The sequence below is a fragment of the Oncorhynchus keta genome, unplaced genomic scaffold, assembly GCF_023373465.1.
Source record: "Oncorhynchus keta strain PuntledgeMale-10-30-2019 unplaced genomic scaffold, Oket_V2 Un_contig_6503_pilon_pilon, whole genome shotgun sequence".
Lineage (NCBI taxonomy): Eukaryota > Metazoa > Chordata > Actinopteri > Salmoniformes > Salmonidae > Oncorhynchus > Oncorhynchus keta.
In genome coordinates this window covers 85045-110758 of record NW_026288901.1, presented here as the reverse complement: position 1 = coordinate 110758, position 25714 = coordinate 85045, and the positions used below count along the sequence as shown (strand labels likewise).

The window sequence follows — 25714 nt, the reverse complement described above, 5'->3', positions numbered from 1 at the left end:
AGACAGGAAGAGCTGGTCCTGGAACAGTGCTTTGGGGCTGAAGTCCTCAGCTAGAAGAGAAGAGACAGGAAGAGCTGGTCCTGGAACAGTGCTTTGGGGCTGAAGCCCTCAGCTGGAAGTTTCACTCAAACAGACTGATCTTAGATCAGTTAATACTTCACCCTACTCCAACCTGCTCCTGTGGGAGTGGCCAGATCCACCCTCCACACCTGTCTGTCAGCTGACGCAGTTGATGAGGTCACTGACCAATGAGGTGACAGGAGAGCCAATCAACACCTCGATACGCTCTTCAACAAGGTTTGAGACAGATATTTGACCACTGTCTCTACAAGGTCTGGGTCAGACAAATAATTGACAATCATGACCCTTGACTTATTTTATGGAGGAAAAAGCCTTGTCAATTATTGTGATCATTTTGTGGTTTCTCTCTCCTCAGCTGTTCAGCAGAGGCAATGGAGACATCATTGAAGTCAGAGGAACCATGTCCTAACCCTCCTCCCTACTTCCTACCAGGTAAGACTCTACAGTACACCCTCCTCTCTCTGTTGCTGTTTCAGTCCAGGGTGAAGGAGATGACATGAGGATCTCTCTCTCTCTCTCTCTCTCTCTCTCTCTCTCTCTCTCTCTCTTGTTGTTTCAGTCCAGGGTAAAGGAGATGACATGAGGATCTCTCTCTCTCTCTTCTCTCTCTCTCTCTCTCTCTCTCTCTTGTTGTTTCAGTCCAGGGTAAAGGAGATGACATGAGGATCTCTCTCTCTCTCTCTCTCTCTCTCTCTCTCTCTCTCTCTCTCTTGTTGTTTCAGTCCAGGGTAAAGGAGATGACATGAGGATCTCTCTCTCTCTCTCTCTCTCTCTCACTCTCTCTTGTTGTTTCAGTCCAGGGTAAAGGAGATGACATGAGCATCTCTCCCTTCACTCCTCCTCCTCCACCTGGTGCTATGGGTGGAAGCTTCATCAACCAGACCGCTACTGGTGAGTACACAAACACAGCCTTCAGACTGTAGTATAATGATGGACACAAACACAGCCTTCAGACTGTAGTATAATGATGGACACACACACAGCCTTCAGACTGTAGTATAATGATGGACACACACAGCCTTCAGACTGTAGTATAATGATGGACACACACACAGCCTTCAGACTGTAGTGATAATGATGGACATACACACAGCCTTCAGACTGTAGTATAATGATGGACACACAGCCTTCAGACTGTAGTATAATGATGGACACACACACAGCCTTCAGACTGTAGTATAATGATGGACACACACACAGCCTTCAGACTGTAGTATAATGATGGACACACACACAGCCTTCAGACTGTAGTATAATGATGGACACACAGCCTTCAGACTGTAGTATAATGATGGACACACAGCCTTCAGACTGTAGTATAATGATGGACACACAGCCTTCTGACTGTAGTATAATGATGGAGACACACACAGCCTTCAGACTGTAGTATAATGATGGAGACAATGATGGTATAATGATGGACACACACAGCCTTCAGACTGTAGTATAATGATGGACACACACACAGCCTTCAGACTGTAGTATAATGATGGACACACACAGCCTTCAGACTGTAGTATAATGATGACACACACACAGCCTTCAGACTGTAGTATAATGATGGACACACACACAGCCTTCAGACTGTAGTATAATGATGGACACACACACAGCCTTCAGACTGTAGTATAATGATGGACACACACACAGCCTTCAGACTGTAGTATAATGATGGACACACACACAGCCTTCAGACTGTAGTATAATGATGGACACACACAGCCTTCAGACTGTAGTATAATGATGGACACACAGCCTTCAGACTGTAGTATAATGATGGACACACAGCCTTCAGACTGTAGTATAATGATGGACACACAGCCTTCAGACTGTAGTATAATGATGGACACACACACAGCCTTCAGACTGTAGTATAATGATGGACACACACACAGCCTTCAGACTGTAGTATAATGATGGACACACACACAGCCTTCAGACTGTAGTATAATGATGGACACACAGCACAGCCTTCAGACTGTAGTATAATGATGGACACACACAGCCTTCAGACTGTAGTATAATGATGGACACACACACAGCCTTCAGACTGTAGTATAATGATGGACACACACACAGCCTTCAGACTGTAGTATAATGATGGACACACACACACAGCCTTCAGACTGTAGTATAATGATGGACACACACAGCCTTCAGACTGTAGTGATGGAATTCAGACTGGTATAATGATGGACACACAGCCTTCAGACTGTAGTATAATGATGGACACACACAGCCTTCAGACTGTAGTATAATGATGGACACACACAGCCTTCAGACTGTAGTATAATGATGGACACACACACAGCCTTCAGACTGTAGTATAATGATGGACACACACACAGCCTTCAGACTGTAGTATAATGATGGACACACACACAGCCTTCAGACTGTAGTATAATGATGGACACACACCTTCAGACTGTAGCCTTCAGACTGTAGTATAATGATGGACACACACACAGCCTTCAGACTGTAGTATAATGATGGACACACACACAGCCTTCAGACTGTAGTATAATGATGGACACACACAGCCTTCAGACTGTAGTATAATGATGGACACACACAGCCTTCAGACTGTAGTATAATGATGGACACAGACAGTATAATGATGGACACACAGCCTTCAGACTGTAGTATAATGATGGACACACACACAGCCTTCAGACTGTAGTATAATGATGGACACACACAGACTGTAGTATAATGATGGACACACAGCCTTCAGACTGTAGTATAATGATGGACACACACAGCCTTCAGACTGTAGTATAATGATGGACACACACACAGCCTTCAGACTGTAGTATAATGATGGACACACACACAGCCTTCAGACTGTAGTATAATGATGGATACATGGACACACACAGCCTTCAGACTGTAGTATAATGATGGACACACACAGCCTTCAGACTGTAGTATAATGATGGACACACACACAGCCTTCAGACTGTAGTATAATGACGGACACACACACAGCCTTCAGACTGTAGTATAATGATGGACACACAGCCTTCAGACTGTAGTATAATGATGGACACACAGCCTTCAGACTGTAGTATAATGATGGACACACACAGCCTTCAGACTGTAGTATAATGATGGACACACACAGCCTTCAGACTGTAGTATAATGATGGACACACACAGCCTTCAGACTGTAGTATAATGATGGACACACACACAGCCTTCAGACTGTAGTATAATGATGGACACACACACAGCCTTCAGACTGTAGTATAATGATGGACACACACACAGCCTTCAGACTGTAGTATAATGATGGACACACACACAGCCTTCAGACTGTAGTATAATGATGGACACACACACAGCCTTCAGACTGTAGTATAATGATGGACACACACACAGCCTTCAGACTGTAGTATAATGATGGACACACACAGCCTTCAGACTGTAGTATAATGATGGACACACACACTGAGCCTTCAGACTGTAGTATAATGATGGACACACACACAGCCTTCAGACTGTAGTATAATGATGGACACACACACAGCCTTCAGACTGTAGTATAATGATGGACACACACACACAGCCTTCAGACTGTAGTATAATGATGGACACACACACACAGCCTTCAGACTGTAGTATAATGATGGACACACACACACAGCCTTCAGACTGTAGTATAATGATGGACACACACACACAGCCTTCAGACTGTAGTATAATGATGGACACACACACAGCCTTCAGACTGTAGTATAATGATGGACACACACACAGCCTTCAGACTGTAGTATAATGATGGACACACACACAGCCTTCAGACTGTAGTATAATGATGGACACACACACAGCCTTCAGACTGTAGTATAATGATGGACACACACACAGCCTTCAGACTGTAGTATAATGATGGACACACAGCCTTCAGACTGTAGTATAATGATGGACACACACACAGCCTTCAGACTGTAGTATAATGATGGACACACACAGCCTTCAGACTGTAGTATAATGATGGACACACACAGCCTTCAGACTGTAGTATAATGATGGACACACACACACAGCCTTCAGACTGTAGTGTAATGATGGACACACACACACAGCCTTCAGACTGTAGTATAATGATGGACACACACACAGCCTTCAGACTGTAGTATAATGATGGACACACACACAGCCTTCAGACTGTAGTATAATGATGGACACACAGCCTTCAGACTGTAGTATAATGATGGACACACACACAGCCTTCAGACTGTAGTATAATGATGGACACACACACAGCCTTCAGACTGTAGTATAATGATGGACACACACACAGCCTTCAGACTGTAGTATAATGATGGACACACACACAGCCTTCAGACTGTAGTATAATGATGGACACACACACACCCTTCAGACTGTAGTATAATGATGGACACACACACAGCCTTCAGACTGTAGTATAATGATGGACACACACACAGCCTTCAGACTGTAGTATAATGATGGACACACAGCCTTCAGACTGTAGTATAATGATGGACACACACACAGCCTTCAGACTGTAGTATAATGATGGACACACACACAGCCTTCAGACTGTAGTATAATGATGGACACACACAGCCTTCAGACACAGCCTTCAGACTGTAGTATAATGATGGACACACACAGCCTTCAGACTGTAGTATAATGATGGACACACACAGCCTTCAGACTGTAGTATAATGATGGACACACACACAGCCTTCAGACTGTAGTATAATGATGGACACACACACAGCCTTCAGACTGTAGTATAATGATGGACACACACACAGCCTTCAGACTGTAGTATAATGATGGACACACACAGCCTTCAGACTGTAGTATAATGATGGACACACACACAGCCTTCAGACTGTAGTATAATGATGGACACACACACAGCCTTCAGACTGTAGTATAATGATGGACACACACACAGCCTTCAGACTGTAGTATAATGATGGACACACACACAGCCTTCAGACTGTAGTATAATGATGGACACACAGCCTTCAGACTGTAGTATAATGATGGACACACAGCCTTCAGACTGTAGTATAATGATGGACACACACACAGCCTTCAGACTGTAGTATAATGATGGACACACACACAGCCTTCAGACTGTAGTATAATGATGGACACACACACAGCCTTCAGACTGTAGTATAATGATGGACACACAGCCTTCAGACTGTAGTATAATGATGGACACACACAGCCTTCAGACTGTAGTATAATGATGGACACACAGCCTTCAGACTGTAGTATAATGATGGACTTCAGACTGTAGTATAATGATGGACACACACCTTCAGACTGTAGTATAATGATGGACACACACACAGCCTTCAGACTGTAGTATAATGATGGACACACACACAGCCTTCAGACTGTAGTATAATGATGGACACACAGCCTTCAGACTGTAGTATAATGATGGACACACACAGCCTTCAGACTGTAGTATAATGATGGACACACACACAGCCTTCAGACTGTAGTATAATGATGGACACACACACAGCCTTCAGACTGTAGTATTCAACTGTATGGATGGACACACACAGCCTTCAGACTGTAGTATAATGATGGACACACACACAGCCTTCAGACTGTAGTATAATGATGGACACACACACAGCCTTCAGACTGTAGTATAATGATGGACACACACACAGCCTTCAGACTGTAGTATAATGATGGACACACACAGCCTTCAGACTGTAGTATAATGATGGACACACACACAGCCTTCAGACTGTAGTATAATGATGGACACACACACAGCCTTCAGACTGTAGTATAATGATGGACACACACAGCCTTCAGACTGTAGTATAATGATGGACACACACACAGCCTTCAGACTGTAGTATAATGATGGACACACACACAGCCTTCAGACTGTAGTATAATGATGGACACACACACACAGCCTTCAGACTGTAGTATAATGATGGACACACACAGAGCCACACACAGCCTTCAGACTGTAGTATAATGATGGACACACACACAGCCTTCAGACTGTAGTATAATGATGGACACACACACAGCCTTCAGACTGTAGTATAATGATGGACACACACACAGCCTTCAGACTGTAGTATAATGATGGACACACACAGCCTTCAGACTGTAGTATAATGATGGACACACACACAGCCTTCAGACTGTAGTATAATGATGGACATAGACTGATATAATGATGGACACACAGCCTTCAGACTGTAGTATAATGATGGACACACACACAGCCTTCAGACTGTAGTATAATGATGGACACACACACAGCCTTCAGACTGTCAGATGGACACACAGCCTTCAGACTGTATAATGATGGACACACACACAGCCTTCAGACTGTAGTATAATGATGGACACACACACAGCCTTCAGACTGTAGTATAATGATGGACACACACACAGCCTTCCAGACTGTAGTATAATTCAGACTGTAGTATAATGATGGACACACACACAGCCTTCAGACTGTAGTATAATGATGGACACACACACAGCCTTCAGACTGTAGTATAATGATGGACACACACACAGCCTTCAGACTGTAGTATAATGATGGACACACACACAGCCTTCAGACTGTAGTATAATGATGGACACACACACAGCCTTCAGACTGTAGTATAATGATGGACACACACACAGCCTTCAGACTGTAGTATAATGATGGACACACACACAGCCTTCAGACTGTAGTATAATGATGGACACACACACAGCCTTCAGACTGTAGACTGTGTAGTATAATGATGGACACACACAGCCTTCAGACTGTAGTATAATGATGGACACACACAGCCTTCAGACTGTAGTATAATGATGGACACACACAGCCTTCAGACTGTAGTATAATGATGGACACACACACAGCCTTCAGACTGTAGTATAATGACGGACACACACACAGCCTTCAGACTGTAGTATAATGATGGACACACAGCCTTCAGACTGTAGTATAATGATGGACACACAGCCTTCAGACTGTAGTATAATGATGGACACACACAGCCTTCAGACTGTAGTATAATGAATGATGGTATAATGATGGACACACACACAGCCTTCAGACTGTAGTATAATGATGGACACACACACAGCCTTCAGACTGTAGTATAATGATGGACACACACACAGCCTTCAGACTGTAGTATAATGATGGACACACACACAGCCTTCAGACTGTAGTATAATGATGGACACACACACAGCCTTCAGACTGTAGTATAATGATGGACACAGTATACATGGACAGCCTTCAGACTGTAGTATAATGATGGACACACACACAGCCTTCAGACTGTAGTATAATGATGGACACACACAGCCTTCAGACTGTAGTATAATGATGGACACACACACAGCCTTCAGACTGTAGTATAATGATGGACACACACAGCCTTCAGACTGTAGTATAATGATGGACACACACAGCCTTCAGACTGTAGTATAATGATGGACACACACAGCCTTCAGACTGTAGTATAATGATGGACACACACACATAATGATGGACACTTCAGACTGTAGTATAATGATGGACACTTCAGACTGTAGTATAATGATGGACACACACACAGCCTTCAGACTGTAGTATAATGATGGACACACACACAGCCTTCACTGTAGTATAATGATGGACACACACACAGCCTTCAGACTGTAGTATAATGATGGACACACACACAGCCTTCAGACTGTAGTATAATGATGGACACACACACAGCCTTCAGACTGTAGTATAATGATGGACACACACACAGCCTTCAGACTGTAGTATAATGATGGACACACACAGCCTTCAGACTGTAGTATAATGATGGGACACACACACAGCCTTCAGACTGTAGTATAATGATGGACACACACAGCCTTCAGACTGTAGTATAATGATGGACACACACACAGCCTTCAGACTGTAGTATAATGATGGACACACACACAGCCTTCAGACTGTAGTATAATGATGGACACACACACAGCCTTCAGACTGTAGTATAATGATGGACACACACACAGCCTTCAGACTGTAGTATAATGATGGACACACACAGCCTTCAGACTGTAGTATAATGATGGACACACACACAGCCTTCAGACTGTAGTATAATGATGGACACACACACACTGCCTTCAGACTGTAGTATAATGATGGACACACACAGCCTTCAGACTGTAGTATAATGATGGACACACACACAGCCTTCAGACTGTAGTATAATGATGGACACACACACAGCCTTCAGACTGTAGTATAATGATGGACACACACAGCCTTCAGACTGTAGTATAATGATGGACACACACACAGCCTTCAGACTGTAGTATAATGATGGACACACACACAGCCTTCAGACTGTAGTATAATGATGGACACACATAATGATGGACACACAGCCTTCAGACTGTAGTATAATGATGGACACACACACAGCCTTCAGACTGTAGTATAATGATGGACACACACACAGCCTTCAGACTGTAGTATAATGATGGACACACACACAGCCTTCAGACTGTAGTATAATGATGGACACACACACAGCCTTCAGACTGTAGTATAATGATGGACACACACACAGCCTTCAGACTGTAGATACAATGATGGACACACACACAGCCTTCAGACTGTAGTATAATGATGGACACACACAGCCTTCAGACTGTAGTATAATGATGGACACACACACAGCCTTCAGACTGTAGTATAATGATGGACACACACACAGCCTTCAGACTGTAGTATAATGATGGACACACACACAGCCTTCAGACTGTAGTATAATGATGGACACACACACAGCCTTCAGACTGTAGTATAATGATGGACACACACACAGCCTTCAGACTGTAGTATAATGATGGACACACACAGCCTTCAGACTGTAGTATAATGATGGACACACACACAGCCTTCAGACTGTAGTATAATGATGGACACACAGCCTTCAGACTGTAGTATAATGATGGACACACAGCCTTCAGACTGTAGTATAATGATGGACACACACACAGCCTTCAGACTGTAGTATAATGATGGACACACACACAGCCTTCAGACTGTAGTATAATGATGGACACACACACAGCCTTCAGACTGTAGTATAATGATGGACACACACACAGCCTTCAGACTGTAGTATAATGATGGACACACACAGCCTTCAGACTGTAGTATAATGATGGACACACACACAGCCTTCAGACTGTAGTATAATGATGGACACACAGCCTTCAGACTGTAGTATAATGATGGACACACACACAGCCTTCAGACTGTAGTATAATGATGGACACACAGCCTTCAGACTGTAGTATAATGATGGACACACACAGCCTTCAGACTGTAGTATAATGATGGACACACACAGCCTTCAGACTGTAGTATAATGATGGACACACACACAGCCTTCAGACTGTAGTATAATGATGGACACACACACAGCTTCAGACTGTAGTATAATGATGGACACACACAGCCTTCAGACTGTAGTATAATGATGGACACACACACAGCCTTCAGACTGTAGTATAATGATGGACACACACACAGCCTTCAGACTGTAGTATAATGATGGACACACAGCCTTCAGACTGTAGTATAATGATGGACACACACACAGCCTTCAGACTGTAGTATAATGATGGACACACAGCCTTCAGACTGTAGTATAATGATGGACACACACACAGCCTTCAGACTGTAGTATAATGATGGACACACACACAGCCTTCAGACTGTAGTATAATGATGGACACACACACAGCCTTCAGACTGTAGTATAATGATGGACACACACAGCCTTCAGACTGTAGTATAATGATGGACACACACACAGCCTTCAGACTGTAGTATAATGATGGACACACACACAGCCTTCAGACTGTAGTATAATGATGGACACACAGCCTTCAGACTGTAGTATAATGATGGACACACACACAGCCTTCAGACTGTAGTATAATGATGGACACACACACAGCCTTCAGACTGTAGTATAATGATGGACACACACACAGCCTTCAGACTGTAGTATAATGATGGACACACACACAGCCTTCAGACTGTAGTATAATGATGGACACACACACAGCCTTCAGACTGTAGTATAATGATGGACACACACACAGCCTTCAGACTGTAGTATAATGATGGACACACACAGCCTTCAGACTGTAGTATAATGATGGACACACACACAGCCTTCAGACTGTAGTATAATGATGGACACACACACAGCACACACACACAGCCTTCAGACTGTAGTATAATGATGGACACACACACAGCCTTCAGACTGACTGTAGTATAATGATGGACACACACACAGCCTTCAGACTGTAGTATAATGATGGACACACACACACACAGCCTTCAGACTGTAGTATAATGATGGACACACACACACAGCCTTCAGACTGTAGTATAATGATGGACACACACACAGCCTTCAGACTGTAGTATAATGATGGACACACACACAGCCTTCAGACTGTAGTATAATGATGGACACACACACAGCCTTCAGACTGTAGTATAATGATGGACACACACAGCCTTCAGACTGTAGTATAATGATGGACACACACAGCCTTCAGACTGTAGTATAATGATGGACACACACACACAGCCTTCAGACTGTAGTATAATGATGGACACACACACACAGCCTTCAGACTGTAGTATAATGATGGACACACAGCCTTCAGACTGTAGTATAATGATGGACACACAGCCTTCAGACTGTAGTATAATGATGGACACACAGCCTTCAGACTGTAGTATAATGATGGACACACACAGCCTTCAGACTGTAGTATAATGATGGACACACACACAGCCTTCAGACTGTAGTATAATGATGGACACACACACAGCCTTCAGACTGTAGTATAATGATGGACACACACACAGCCTTCAGACTGTAGTATAATGATGGACACACACAGCCTTCAGACTGTAGTATAATGATGGACACACACACAGCCTTCAGACTGTAGTATAATGATGGACACACACACAGCCTTCAGACTGTAGTATAATGATGGGGACACACACAGCCTTCAGACTGTAGTATAATGATGGACACACACACAGCCTTCAGACTGTAGTATAATGATGGACACACAGCCTTCAGACTGTAGTATAATGATGGACACACACACAGCCTTCAGACTGTAGTATAATGATGGACACACAGCCTTCAGACTGTAGTATAATGATGGACATCATCTAATAATCTAATCCCTAGTTCTCTAACCCCTTATTTTACCCCCTTGTTCTCTCAGGTGGTGCTAGCCCCCCCAGACAGAGGCTTGGATCTAACCCCCTCGTTCCCTCAGGTGGAGGCTTGGATCTAACCCCTTATCTAACCCCCTCGTTCTCTCAGGTGGTGCTAGCCCTCCCAGGCAGAGGTTTGTCCAGCACTATGAGACAGAGCTGGGTGATTCTCCTGGTCTCATCAGATGTCCTTCCTGTCAGAACCAGGTGATGAGTGATGTCACTCACCACTCTGGAACCTTCTCCTGGACCATGTGCCTGTTGTTCATCCTCTGTGGGTGAGGAGACACACACACACACTCCATCTCAGTTACACACACACTGCATCTCAGCTCCACCCACTCCGTCTCAGCTCCACCCCCTCCGTCTCAGCTCCACCCCCTCCGTCTCAGCTCCACCCCCCCCAGCAGTAGCAGGTATACTGACTGTACTCTCCTGTCCCTCCAGGCTGTTGCTGGGATGCTGTCTGATCCCGTTTGTCTTCAAGAGTTTCAAGGATGCCTATCACACCTGTCCTCGCTGTCGCATGGTCCTTCACATCCACAGGAAGAGCTGTTGCCCCATGAGCTCTGAACCCTCCTCCCTGACCCCCCGCATAGGGTCAGGGTACCCCGGTCACGCCTGATATGGAGGTGTGTGTGTGTGTGTGTGTGTGTGTGTGTGTGTGTGTGTGTGTGTGTGTGTGTGTGTGTGTGTGTGTGTGTGTGTGTGTGTGTGTGTGGTATATAATGTGTGCATCCCAAACGGAACCCCACAGTGCACAACTTTCCACTAGGCCCCATAGGAGTAGGACCATAGGGCCTGGCTCTGACAAAGTAGTGCACCATATAGGGAGACTAGCAGGGCTTAGTGCACTATATAGGGGAGACTGTCGCACGTCTGACACAGGGCTTAGTGCACCATATAGGGGAGAATAGCAGGGCTTAGTGCACTACATAGGGGAGACTGTCGCACGTCTGACACAGGGCTTAGTGCACTATATAGGGGAGACTAGCAGGGCTTAGTGCACTATATAGGGGAGACTAGCAGGGCTTAGTGCACTATATAGGGGAGACTGTAGCACGTCTGACACAGGGCTTAGTGCACTACATAGGGGAGACTAGCAGGGCTTCGTGCACTACATAGGGGAGACTGTAGCACGTCTGACACAGGGCTTAGTGCACTATATAGGGGAGACTGTAGCAGGGTTTAGTGCACTATATAGGGGAGACTAGCATGGCTTAGTGCACTATATAGGGGAGACTGTAACAAGGTTTAGTGCACTACATAGGGGAGACTGTAGCACGTCTGACACAGGGCTTAGTGCACTATATAGGGGAGACTGTAACAAGGTTTAGTGCACTACATAGGGGAGACTGTAGCACGTCTGACACAGGGCTTAGTGCACTACAGACTGTAGCAGGGTTTAGTGCACTATATAGGGAGACTGTAGCAGGGCTTAGTGCACTATATAGGGAGACTGTAGCAGGGCTTAGTGCACTATATAGGGAGACTGTAGCAGGGTTTAGTGCACTATATAGGGAGACTGTAGCAGGGCTTAGTGCACTATATAGGGAGACTGTAGCAGGGCTTAGTGCACTATATAGGGAGACTGTAGCAGGGCTTAGTGCACTATATAGGGAGACTGTAGCACGTCTGACACAGGCCTTAGTGCACTATATAGGGAGACTGTAGCATGGACACAGGGCTTAGTGCACTATATAGGGGAGACTGTAGACACGTCTGACACAGGGCTTAGTGCACTATATAGGGGAGACTGTAGCAGGGCTTAGTCTACTATATAGGGGAGACTGTAGCAGGGCTTAGTGCACTATATAGGGGAGACTGTAGCAGGGCTTAGTGCACTATATAGGGGAGACTGTAGCACATCTGACACAGGGCTTAGTGCACTATATAGGGGAGACTGTAGCAGGGTTTAGTGCACTATATTGGGGAGACTGTAACAGGGTTTAGTGCACTATATAGGGGAGACTAGCAGGGTTTAGTGCACTATATAGGGGAGACTGTAGCAGGGTTTAGTGCACTATATAGGGAGACTGTAGCAGGGTTTAGTGCACTATATAGGGCAGGGTTTAGTGCACTATATAGGGAGACTGTAGTGTACTATATAGGGAGACTATATATATATATATATATATAGTGCACTAAGCCCTGTGTCAGACGTGCTACAGTCTCCCCTATAGTGCACTAAACCCTGCTACAGTCTCCCATAATGACTAAACCCTGCTACAGGGGAGACTGTAGCACGTCTGACACAGGGCTTAGTGCACTATATAGGGAGACTGTAGCAGGGCTTAGTGCACTATATAGGGAGACTGTAGCAGGGCTTAGTGTACTATATAGGGAGACTGTAGCACGTCTGACACAGGGCTTTGTGCACTATATAGGGAGACTGTAGCAGGGCTTAGTGCACTACATAGGGAGACTGTAGCACGTCTGACACAGGGCTTAGTGCACTATATAGGGAGACTGTAGCACGTCTGACACAGGGCTTAGTGCACTATATAGGGAGACTAGCAGGGCTTAGTGTACTATATGGGGAGACTAGCAGGGCTTAGTACACTATATAGGGAGACTGTAGCACGTCTGACACAGGGCTTAGTGCACTATATAGGGAGACTGTAGGGCTTAGTGTACTACATAGGGAGACTGTAGCAGGGTTTAGTGCACTATAGGGAGACTGTAGCAGGGTTTAGTGCACTATATAGGGAGCCTGTAGCAGGGTTTAGTGTACTAAATAGGGAGACTGTAGCAGGGTTTAGTGCACTATATAGGGAGACTGTAGCAGGGTTTAGTGCACTATATAGGGAGACTGTAGCAGGGTTTAGTGCACTATATAGGGAGACTGTAGCAGGGCTTAGTGCACTATATAGGGGAGACTGTAGCAGGGCTTAGTGCACTATATAGGGGAGACTGTAGCAGGGCTTAGTGCACTATATAGGGAGACTGTAGCAGGGCTTAGTGCACTATAGGGGAGATCCCAATCCCTGTAGCAGGGCTTAGTGCACTATATAGGGAGACTGTAGCAGGGTTTAGTGCACTATATAGGGAGACTGTAGCAGGGCTTAGTGTACTATATAGGGAGACTGTAGCACGTCTGACACAGGGCTTAGTGCACTATATAGGGAGACTGTAGCAGGGTTTAGTGCACTATATAGGGAGACTGTAGCATGTCTGACACAGGGCTCAGTGCAGGGAGACTAGCAGGGTTTAGTGCACTATATAGGGGAGACTGTAGCACATCTGACACAGGGCTTAGTGCACTATATAGGGAGACTGTAGCAGGGCTTAGTGCACTAGATAGGGAGACTGTAGCAGGGCTTAGTGTACTATATAGGGAGACTGTAGCAGGGCTTAGTGTACTATATAGGGAGACTGTAGCAGGGCTTAGTGCACTATATAGGGAGACTGTAGCACGTCTGACACAGGGCTTAGTGCACTATATAGAGGAGACTGTAGCAGGGCTTAGTGCACTATATAGGGAGACTGTAGCAGGGCTTAGTGTACTATATAGGGAGACTAGCAGGGCTTAGTGCACTATATAGGGAGACTGTAGCAGGGCTTAGTGCACTATATAGGGAGACTGTAGCTGGGTTTAGTGCACTATATAGGGAGACTGTAGCAGGGTTTAGTGCACTATATAGGGAGACTGTAGCAGGGTTTAGTGCACTATATAGGGGAGCCTGTAGCAGGGTTTAGTGCACTATATAGGGAGACTGTAGCAGGGCTTAGTGCACTATATAGGGAGACTGTAGCAGGGCTTAGTGCACTATATAGGGAGACTGTAGCAGGGCTTAGTGCACTATATAGGGAGACTGTAGCAGGGCTTAGTGCACTATATAGGGGAGATTGTAGCAGGGCTTAGTGCACTATATAGGGAGACTGTAGCAGGGCTTAGTGCACTATATAGGGAGACTGTAGCAGGGCTTAGTGTACTATATAGGGAGACTGTAGCAGGGCTTAGTGTACTATATCGGGAGACTGTAGCACGTCTGACACAGGGCTTTGTGCACTATATAGGGAGACTGTAGCAGGGCTTAGTGCACTACATAGGGGAGACTGTAGCACGTCTGACACAGGGCTTAGTGCACTATATAGGGAGACTGTAGCACGTCTGACACAGGGCTTAGTGCACTATATAGGGAGACTAGCAGGGCTTAGTGTACTATATAGGGGAGACTAGCAGGGCTTAGTACACTATATAGGGGAGACTGTAGCACGTCTGACACAGGGCTTAGTGCACTATATAGGGAGACTGTAGCAGGGCTTAGTGTACTACATAGGGAGACTGTAGCAGGGTTTAGTGCACTATATAGGGAGACTGTAGCAGGGTTTAGTGCACTATATAGGGAGCCTGTAGCAGGGTTTAGTGCACTATATAGGGAGACTGTAGCAGGGTTTAGTGCACTATATAGGGAGACTGTAGCAGGGTTTAGTGCACTATATAGGGAGACTGTAGCAGGGTTTAGTGCACTATATAGGGAGACTGTAGCAGGGCTTAGTGCACTATATAGGGAGACTGTAGCAGGGCTTAGTGCACTATATAGGGAGACTGTAGCAGGGCTTAGTGCACTATATAGGGAGACTGTAGCAGGGCTTAGTGCACTATATAGGGAGATTGTAGCAGGGCTTAGTGCACTATATAGGGAGACTGTAGCAGGGTTTAGTGCACTATATAGGGAGACTGTAGCAGGGCTTAGTGTACTATATAGGGGAGACTGTAGCACGTCTGACACAGGGCTTAGTGCACTATATAGGGGAGACTAGCAGGGCTTAGTGCACTATATAGGGGAGACTGTAGCACGTCTGACACAGGCCTTAGTGCACTATATAGGGGAGACTGTAGCACATCTGACACAGGGCTTAGTGCACTATATAGGGGAGACTGTAGCAGGGCTTAGTGCACTATATAGGGGAGACTGTAGCAGGGCTTAGTGTACTATATAGGGGAGACTGTAGCAGGGCTTAGTGTACTATATAGGGGAGACTGTAGCAGGGCTTAGTGCACTATATAGGGGAGACTGTAGCACGTCTGACACAGGGCTTAGTGCACTATATAGAGGAGACTGTAGCAGGGCTTAGTGCACTATATAGGGGAGACTGTAGCAGGGCTTAGTGTACTATATAGGGGAGACTAGCAGGGCTTAGTGCACTATATAGGGGAGACTGTAGCAGGGCTTAGTGCACTATATAGGGGAGACTGTAGCTGGGTTTAGTGCACTATATAGGGGAGACTGTAGCAGGGTTTAGTGCACTATATAGGGGAGACTGTAGCAGGGTTTAGTGCACTATATAGGGAGACTGTAGCAGGGTTTAGTGCACTATATAGGGGAGCCTGTAGCAGGGTTTAGTGCACTATATAGGGAGACTGTAGCAGGGCTTAGTGCACTATATAGGGAGACTGTAGCAGGGCTTAGTGCACTATATAGGGAGACTGTAGCAGGGCTTAGTGCACTATATAGGGAGACTGTAGCAGGGCTTAGTGCACTATATAGGGAGATTGTAGCAGGGCTTAGTGCACTATATAGGGAGACTGTAGCAGGGTTTAGTGCACTATATAGGGAGACTGTAGCAGGGCTTAGTGTACTATATAGGGGAGACTGTAGCACGTCTGACACAGGGCTTAGTGCACTATATAGGGAGACTGTAGCAGGGTTTAGTGCACTATATAGGGAGACTGTAGCATGTCTGACACAGGGCTCAGTGCACTATATAGGGAGACTAGCAGGGTTTAGTGCACTATATAGGGAGACTGTAGCACATCTGACACAGGGCTTAGTGCACTATATAGGGAGACTGTAGCAGGGCTTAGTGCACTATATAGGGAGACTAGCAGGGTTTAGTGCACTATATAGGGAGACTGTAGCAGGGCTTAGTGCACTATATAGGGAGACTAGCAGGGTTTAGTGCACTATATAGGGAGACTGTAGCACGTCTGACACAGGGCTTAGTGCACTATATAGGGGAGACTAGCAGGGTTTAGTGCACTATATAGGGAGAATGTAGCACATCTGACACAGGGCTTAGTGCACTATATAGGGAGACTGTAGCAGGGCTTAGTGCACTAGATAGGGAGACTGTAGCAGGGCTTAGTGCACTAGATAGGGAGACTGTAGCAGGACTTAGTGCACTATATAGGGAGACTGTAGCAGGGTTTAGTGTACTATATAGGGGAGACTGTAGCAGGGCTTAGTGTACTATATAGGGAGACTGTAGCAGGGCTTAGTGTACTATATAGGGAGACTGTAGCAGGGCTTAGTGTACTATATAGGGAGACTGTAGCAGGGCTTAGTGCACTATATAGGGAGACTGTAGCACATCTGACACAGGGCTTAGTGCACTATATAGGGAGACTGTAGCAGGCTTAGTGCACTATATAGGGGAGACTGTAGCAGGGCTTAGTCCACTATATAGGGAGACTGTAGCACATCTGACACAGGGCTTAGTGCACTATATAGGGAGACTGTAGCAGGGCTTAGTGCACTATATAGGGAGACTGTAGCACATCTGACACAGGGTTTAGTGCACTATATAGGGAGACTGTAGCAGGGCTTAGTGCACTATATAGGGGAGACTGTAGCAGGGCTTAGTGCACTATATAGGGGAGACTGTAGCAGGGCTTAGTGCACTATATAGGGGAGACTGTAGCAGGGCTTAGTGCACTATATAGGGGAGACTGTAGCAGGGCTTAGTGCACTATATAGGGGAGACTGTAGCAGGGTTTAGTGCACTATATAGGGGAGACTGTAGCAGGGCTTAGTGTACTATATAGGGAGACTGTAGCACGTCTGACACAGGGCTTAGTGCACTATATAGGGAGACTGTAGCAGGGCTTAGTGCACTATATAGGGAGACTGTAGCATGTCTGACACAGGGCTCAGTGCGCTATATAGGGGAGACTAGCAGGGTTTAGTGCACTATATAGGGAGACTGTAGCACATCTGACACAGGGCTTAGTGCACTATATAGGGAGACTGTAGCAGGGCTTAGTGCACTAGATAGGGAGACTGTAGCAGGGCTTAGTGTACTATATAGGGAGACTGTAGCAGGGCTTAGTGTACTATATAGGGGAGACTGTAGCAGGGCTTAGTGCACTATATAGGGAGACTGTAGCACGTCTGACACAGGGCTTAGTGCACTATATAGAGGAGACTGTAGCAGGGCTTAGTGCACTATATAGGGGAGACTGTAGCAGGGCTTAGTGTACTATATAGGGGAGACTAGCAGGGCTTAGTGCACTATATAGGGGAGACTGTAGCAGGGCTTAGTGCACTATATAGGGGAGACTGTAGCTGGGTTTAGTGCACTATATAGGGGAGACTGTAGCAGGGTTTAGTGCACTATATAGGGGAGACTGTAGCAGGGTTTAGTGCACTATATAGGGGAGCCTGTAGCAGGGTTTAGTGCACTATATAGGGGAGACTGTAGCAGGGCTTAGTGCACTATATAGGGGAGACTGTAGCAGGGCTTAGTGCACTATATAGGGGAGACTGTAGCAGGGCTTAGTGCACTATATAGGGGAGACTGTAGCAGGGCTTAGTGCACTATATAGGGGAGATTGTAGCAGGGCTTAGTGCACTATATAGGGGAGACTGTAGCAGGGTTTAGTGCACTATATAGGGGAGACTGTAGCAGGGCTTAGTGTACTATATAGGGGAGACTGTAGCACGTCTGACACAGGGCTTAGTGCACTATATAGGGGAGACTGTAGCAGGGTTTAGTGCACTATATAGGGGAGACTGTAGCATGTCTGACACAGGGCTCAGTGCGCTATATAGGGGAGACTAGCAGGGTTTAGTGCACTATATAGGGAGACTGTAGCACATCTGACACAGGGCTTAGTGCACTATATAGGGAGACTGTAGCAGGGCTTAGTGCACTATATAGGGGAGACTAGCAGGGTTTAGTGCACTATATAGGGAGACTGTAGCAGGGCTTAGTGCACTATATAGGGAGACTAGCAGGGCTTAGTGCACTATATAGGGAGACTGTAGCACGTCTGACACAGGGCTTAGTGCACTATATAGGGAGACTAGCAGGGTTTAGTGCACTATATAGGGGAGAATGTAGCACATCTGACACAGGGCTTAGTGCACTATATAGGGAGACTGTAGCAGGGCTTAGTGCACTAGATAGGGAGACTGTAGCAGGCACTAGATAGGGAGACTGTAGTTAGTGCACTATATAGGGAGACTGTAGCAGGGTTTAGTGTACTATATAGGGGAGACTGTAGCAGGGCTTAGTGTACTATATAGGGGAGACTGTAGCAGGGCTTAGTGTACTATATAGGGGAGACTGTAGCAGGGCTTAGTGTACTATATAGGGAGACTGTAGCAGGGCTTAGTGCACTATATAGGGAGACTGTAGCACATCTGACACAGGGCTTAGTGCACTATATAGGGAGACTGTAGCAGGGCTTAGTGCACTATATAGGGAGACTGTAGCAGGGCTTAGTGCACTATATAGGGAGACTGTAGCACATCTGACACAGGGCTTAGTGCACTATATAGGGAGACTGTAGCAGGGCTTAGTGCACTATATAGGGGAGACTGTAGCACATCTGACACAGGGCTTAGTGCACTATATAGGGGAGACTGTAGCAGGGCTTAGTGCACTAGATAGGGAGACTGTAGCAGGGCTTAGTGTACTATATAGGGAGACTGTAGCAGGGCTTAGTGCACTATATAGGGAGACTGTAGCAGGGCTTAGTGCACTATATAGGGAGACTGTAGCACGTCTGACACAGGGCTTAGTGCACTATATAGGGAGACTGTAGCAGGGCTTAGTGCACTATATAGGGGAGACTGTAGCAGGGCTTAGTGTACTATATAGGGAGACTGAGCAGGGCTTAGTGCACTATATAGGGAGACTGTAGCAGGGCTTAGTGCACTATATAGGGAGACTGTAGCAGGGTTTAGTGCACTATATAGGGAGACTGTAGCAGGGTTTAGTGCACTATATAGGGAGACTGTAGCAGGGTTTAGTGCACTATATAGGGGAGACTGTAGCAGGGCTTAGTGCACTAGATAGGGGAGACTGTAGCAGGGCTTAGTGTACTATATAGGGGAGACTGTAGCAGGGCTTAGTGTACTATATAGGGGAGACTGTAGCAGGGCTTAGTGCACTATATAGGGGAGACTGTAGCACGTCTGACACAGGGCTTAGTGCACTATATAGAGGAGACTGTAGCAGGGCTTAGTGCACTATATAGGGGAGACTGTAGCAGGGCTTAGTGTACTATATAGGGGAGACTAGCAGGGCTTAGTGCACTATATAGGGGAGACTGTAGCAGGGCTTAGTGCACTATATAGGGGAGACTGTAGCTGGGTTTAGTGCACTATATAGGGGAGACTGTAGCAGGGTTTAGTGCACTATATAGGGGAGACTGTAGCAGGGTTTAGTGCACTATATAGGGAGCCTGTAGCAGGGTTTAGTGCACTATATAGGGAGACTGTAGCAGGGCTTAGTGCACTATATAGGGAGACTGTAGCAGGGCTTAGTGCACTATATAGGGAGACTGTAGCAGGGCTTAGTGCACTATATAGGGAGACTGTAGCAGGGCTTAGTGCACTATATAGGGGAGATTGTAGCAGGGCTTAGTGCACTATATAGGGGAGACTGTAGCAGGGTTTAGTGCACTATATAGGGGAGACTGTAGCAGGGCTTAGTGTACTATATAGGGGAGACTGTAGCACGTCTGACACAGGGCTTAGTGCACTATATAGGGGAGACTGTAGCAGGGTTTAGTGCACTATATAGGGGAGACTGTAGCATGTCTGACACAGGGCTCAGTGCGCTATATAGGGGAGACTAGCAGGGTTTAGTGCACTATATAGGGGAGACTGTAGCACATCTGACACAGGGCTTAGTGCACTATATAGGGGAGACTGTAGCAGGGCTTAGTGCACTATATAGGGGAGACTAGCAGGGTTTAGTGCACTATATAGGGGAGACTGTAGCAGGGCTTAGTGCACTATATAGGGGAGACTAGCAGGGTTTAGTGCACTATATAGGGGAGAATGTAGCACATCTGACACAGGGCTTAGTGCACTATATAGGGGAGACTAGCAGGGTTTAGTGCACTATATAGGGGAGAATGTAGCACATCTGACACAGGGCTTAGTGCACTATATAGGGGAGACTGTAGCAGGGCTTAGTGCACTAGATAGGGGAGACTGTAGCAGGGCTTAGTGCACTAGATAGGGGAGACTGTAGCAGGACTTAGTGCACTATATAGGGGAGACTGTAGCAGGGTTTAGTGTACTATATAGGGGAGACTGTAGCAGGGCTTAGTGTACTATATAGGGGAGACTGTAGCAGGGCTTAGTGTACTATATAGGGGAGACTGTAGCAGGGCTTAGTGAACTATATAGGGGAGACTGTAGCACATCTGACACAGGGCTTAGTGCACTATATAGGGAGACTGTAGCAAGGCTTAGTGCACTATATAGGGAGACTGTAGCAGGGCTTAGTCCACTATATAGGGGAGACTGTAGCACATCTGACACAGGGCTTAGTGCACTATATAGGGGAGACTGTAGCAGGGCTTAGTGCACTATATAGGGGAGACTGTAGCACATCTGACACAGGGTTTAGTGTACTATATAGGGGAGACTGTAACAGGGTTTAGTGCACTATATAGGGGAGACTGTAGCAGGGCTTAGTGGAACTATATAGGGGAGACTGTAGCAGGGCTTAGTGGAACTATATAGGGGAGACTGTAGCAGGGCTTAGTGTACTATATAGGGAGACTGTAGCAGGGCTTAGTGGGACTATATAGGGAGACTAGCAGGGCTTAGTGGAACTATATAGGGAGACTGTAGCAGGGCTTAGTGTACTATATAGGGAGACTGTAGCAGGGCTTAGTGTAATATATAGGGAGACTGTAGCAGGGCTTAGTGTACTATATAGGGGAGACTGTGGCAGGGTTTAGTGCACTATATAGGGAGACTGTAGTTTAGTACTATATAGGGGAGACTGTAGCAGGGCTTAGTGTAATATATAGGGGAGACTAGCAGGGCTTAGTGTACTATATAGGGGAGATTAGCATGTTTGACACAGGGCTTCGTGCACTATATAGGGGAGACTGTAACAGGGCTTAGTGTACTACATAGGGGAGATTAGCATGTTTGACACAGGGCTTCGTGCACTATATAGGGGAGACTGTAACAGGGCTTAGTGCACTATATAGGGGAGACTGGAGTATGTCTGACGCAGGGTTTATATCGTCTAGTCTCTGTAGCACCGCCTGCTGGTGTCTTAGGCAGGGTTTATATCGTCTCATCTCTACAGCACCGCCTGTTGGTGTCTGACGCAGGGCTTATATCGTCTAGTCTCTATAGCACCGCCTGTTGGTGTCTTAGGCAGGGTTTATATCGTCTCGTCTCTACAGCACCGCCTGTTGGTGTCTGACGCAGGGCTTATATCGTCTAGTCTCTATAGCACCGCCTGTTGGTGTCTTAGGCAGGGTTTATATCGTCTCGTCTCTACAGCACCGCCTGTTGGTGTCTTAGGCAGGGTTTATATCGTCTCGTCTCTACAGCACCGCCTGTTGGTGTCTTACGCAGGGTTTATATCGTCTCGTCTCTACAGCACCGCCTGTTGGTGTCTGACGCAGGGTTTATATCGTCTCGTCTCTACAGCACCGCCTGTTTGTCTTAGGCAGGGTTTATATCGTCTCGTCTCTACAGCACCGCCTGCTGGTGTCTGACGCAGGGTTTATATCGTCTCGTCTCTACAGCACCGCCTGCTGGTGTCTGACGCAGGGTTTATATCGTCTCGTCTCTACAGCACCGCCTGCTGGTATCTGGCCATATCGCACAGCACCGCCTGCTGCCTAATCTGTGATGTTACCTTTTAAACAATGTCTTTCTTTTTCAACGTGTTCTGTGAAGACTTAATAAAATAATAAATCAATCAGCTTTTTAACATGTCCCAGTTGATCTGTGTGTTATCTGGAATAACTTTTGAAAATGATGAATTATTAAAGAAACCAATGAACACCTACTCATTGTATGATTTTTCTTTATTTTTTAATATTTTCTACATTGTAAAATACTAGTGAAGACATCACAACTATGAAATAACACACATGGAATCATGTAGTAACCAGAAAAGTGTTAAAACAAATCTAGAAATATGTTATATTTTAGATTCTTCAAAGTAGCCACCCTTTGCCTTGATGACAGCATTGCACACTCTTGGCCTTCTCTCAACCAGCTTCATGAGGTAGTCACCTGGAATGAATTAAACAACAGATGATGACCTGGAGAGAGATACTCCACATGGATCCCCATTAGTTCCTGTTGCCAAGGCAGCTGCTACTCTTCCTGGGGTTTTTTATGGATCCCCATTAGTTCCTGTTGCCAAGGCAGCAGCTACTCTTCCTGGGGTTTATTATGGATCCCCATTAGATCCTGTTGCCAAGGCAGCAGCTACTCTTCCTGGGGTTTATTATGGATCCCCATTAGTTCCTGTTGCCAAGGCAGCAGCTACTCTTCCTGGGGTTTATTATGGATCCCCATTAGATCCTGTTGCCAAGGCAGCAGCTACTCTTCCTGGGGTTTATTATGGATCCCCATTAGTTCCTGCCAAGGCAGCAGCTAATCTTCCTGGGGTTTATTATGGATCCCCATTAGTTCCTGTTGCCAAGGCAGCAGCTACTCTTCCTGGGGTTTATTATGGATCCCCATTAGTTCCTGTTGCCAAGGCAGCTGCTACTCTTCCTGGGGTTTATTATGGATCCCCATTAGTTCCTGCCAAGGCAGCAGCTACTCTTCCTGGGGTTTATTATGGATCCCCATTAGTTCCTGTTGCCAAGGCAGCAGCTACTCTTCCTGGGGTTTATTATGGATCCCCATTAGTTCCTGCCAAGGCAGCAGCTACTCTTCCTGGGGTTTATTATGGATCCCCATTAGTTCCTGCCAAGGCAGCAGCTACTCTTCCTGGGGTTTATTATGGATCCCCATTAGTTCCTGCCAAGGCAGCAGCTACTCTTCCTGGGGTTTATTATGGATCCCCATTAGTTCCTGCCAAGGCAGCAGCTACTCTTCCTGGGGTTTATTATGGATCCCATTAGTTCCTGCCAAGGCAGCAGCTACTCTTCCTGGGGTTTATTATGGAACCCCATTAGTTCCTGCTAAGGCAGCAGCTACTCTTCCTGGGGTTTATTATGGATCCCCATTAGTTCCTGCCAAGGCATCAGCTACTCTTCCTGGGGTTTATTATGGATCTCCATTAGTTCCTGCCAAGGCAGCAGCTACTCTTCCTGGGGTTTATTATGGATCCCCATTAGTTCCTGCTAAGGCAGCAGCTACTCTTCCTGGGGTTTATTATGGATCCCCATTAGTTCCTGCCAAGGCAGCAGCTACTCTTCCTGGGGTTTATTATGGATCCCCATTAGTTCCTGCCAAGGCAACAGCTACTCTTCCTGGTGTTTATTATGGATCCCCATTAGTTCCTGTTGCCAAGGCAGCTGCTACTCTTCCTGGGGTTTATTATAGATCCCCATTAGTTCCTGCCAAGGCAGCAGCTACTCTTCCTGGGGTTTATTATGGAACCCCATTAGTTCCTGCTAAGGCAGCAGCTACTCTTCCTGGGGTTTATTATGGATCCCCATTAGTTCCTGCAAGGCAGCTACTCTTCCTGGGGTTTATTATGGATCCTCATTAGTTCCTGCAAGGCAGCTACTCTTCCTGGGGTTTATTATGGATCTCCATTAGTTCCTGCCAAGGCAGCAGCTACTCTTCCTGGGGTTTATTATGGAACCCCATTAGTTCCTGCTAAGGCAGCTACTCTTCCTGGGGTTTATTATGGATCCCCATTAGTTCCTGCCAAGGCATCAGCTACTCTTCCTGGGGTTTATTATGGATCTCCATTAGTTCCTGCCAAGGCAGCAGCTACTCTTCCTGGGGTTTATTATGGAACCCCATTAGTTCCTGCTAAGGCAGCAACTACTCTTCCTGGGGTTTATTATGGATCCCCATTAGTTCCTGCCAAGGCAGCAGCTACTCTTCCTGGGGTTTATTATGGATCCCCATTAGTTCCTGTCAAGGCAGCAGCTACTCTTCCTGGGGTTTATTATGGATCCCCATTAGTTCCTGCCAAGGCAGCAGCTACTCTTCCTGGGGTTTATTATGGATCCTCATTAGTTCCTGCCAAGGCAGCAGCTACTCTTCCTGGGGTTTATTATGGATCCTCATTAGTTCCTGCTAAGGCAGCAGCTACTCTTCCTGGGGTTTATTATGGATCCTCATTAGTTCCTGCCAAGGCAGCAGCTACTCTTCCTGGGGTTTATTATGGATCCCATTAGTTCCTGCTAAGGCAGCAGCT

General features: G+C 46.2%; 1 protein-coding gene and 1 long non-coding RNA gene across 24 annotated transcripts; both read left to right on the top strand.

Annotated features, from left to right (window-relative positions):
- Positions 1–262: 262 nt before the first annotated feature.
- Positions 263–12009, top strand: LOC127925924 (lipopolysaccharide-induced tumor necrosis factor-alpha factor homolog). Of its 2 annotated transcripts, XM_052511212.1 has the most exons (5): positions 263–332; positions 437–513; positions 877–972; positions 11493–11661; positions 11831–12009. In XM_052511212.1, the coding sequence occupies exons 2-5, from the start codon at positions 453–455 to the stop codon at positions 12006–12008; spliced, it is 504 nt and encodes a 167-aa protein (XP_052367172.1). In that variant the 5' UTR covers positions 263–332; positions 437–452; the 3' UTR covers position 12009. The 2 variants fall into 2 exon arrangements, with proteins under 2 accessions (XP_052367172.1, XP_052367171.1); XM_052511211.1 differs by lacking the exon at positions 263–332 and having other exon boundaries at positions 356–513.
- Positions 12010–12219: 210 nt separating this feature from the next.
- LOC127925913 (uncharacterized) lies at positions 12220–21787 on the top strand. Of its 22 annotated transcripts, none has more exons than XR_008122830.1 (4): positions 12220–12446; positions 16312–16413; positions 18579–19131; positions 20977–21785. It is a non-coding gene; the product is annotated as an uncharacterized LOC127925913 (long non-coding RNA). The 22 variants fall into 22 exon arrangements; XR_008122831.1 differs by having other exon boundaries at positions 16278–16413; XR_008122827.1 differs by lacking the exon at positions 12220–12446 and adding an exon at positions 16062–16110 and having other exon boundaries at positions 16278–16413.
- Positions 21788–25714: the final 3927 nt, after the last annotated feature.

What these genes read in the sequence shown, in the direction of transcription:
- LOC127925924 (XM_052511212.1), top strand. Translation starts at nt 453, where the DNA reads ATGGAGACATCATTGAAGTCAGAGGAACCATGTCCTAACCCTCCTCCC. An exon ending in TCCTCCCTACTTCCTACCAG is followed by an intron (nt 514 to 876) that starts GTAAGACTCTAC and finishes TTGTTGTTTCAG; the next exon opens with TCCAGGGTAAAGGAGATGAC. An exon ending in CATCAACCAGACCGCTACTG is followed by an intron (nt 973 to 11,492) that starts GTGAGTACACAA and finishes TCGTTCTCTCAG; the next exon opens with GTGGTGCTAGCCCTCCCAGG.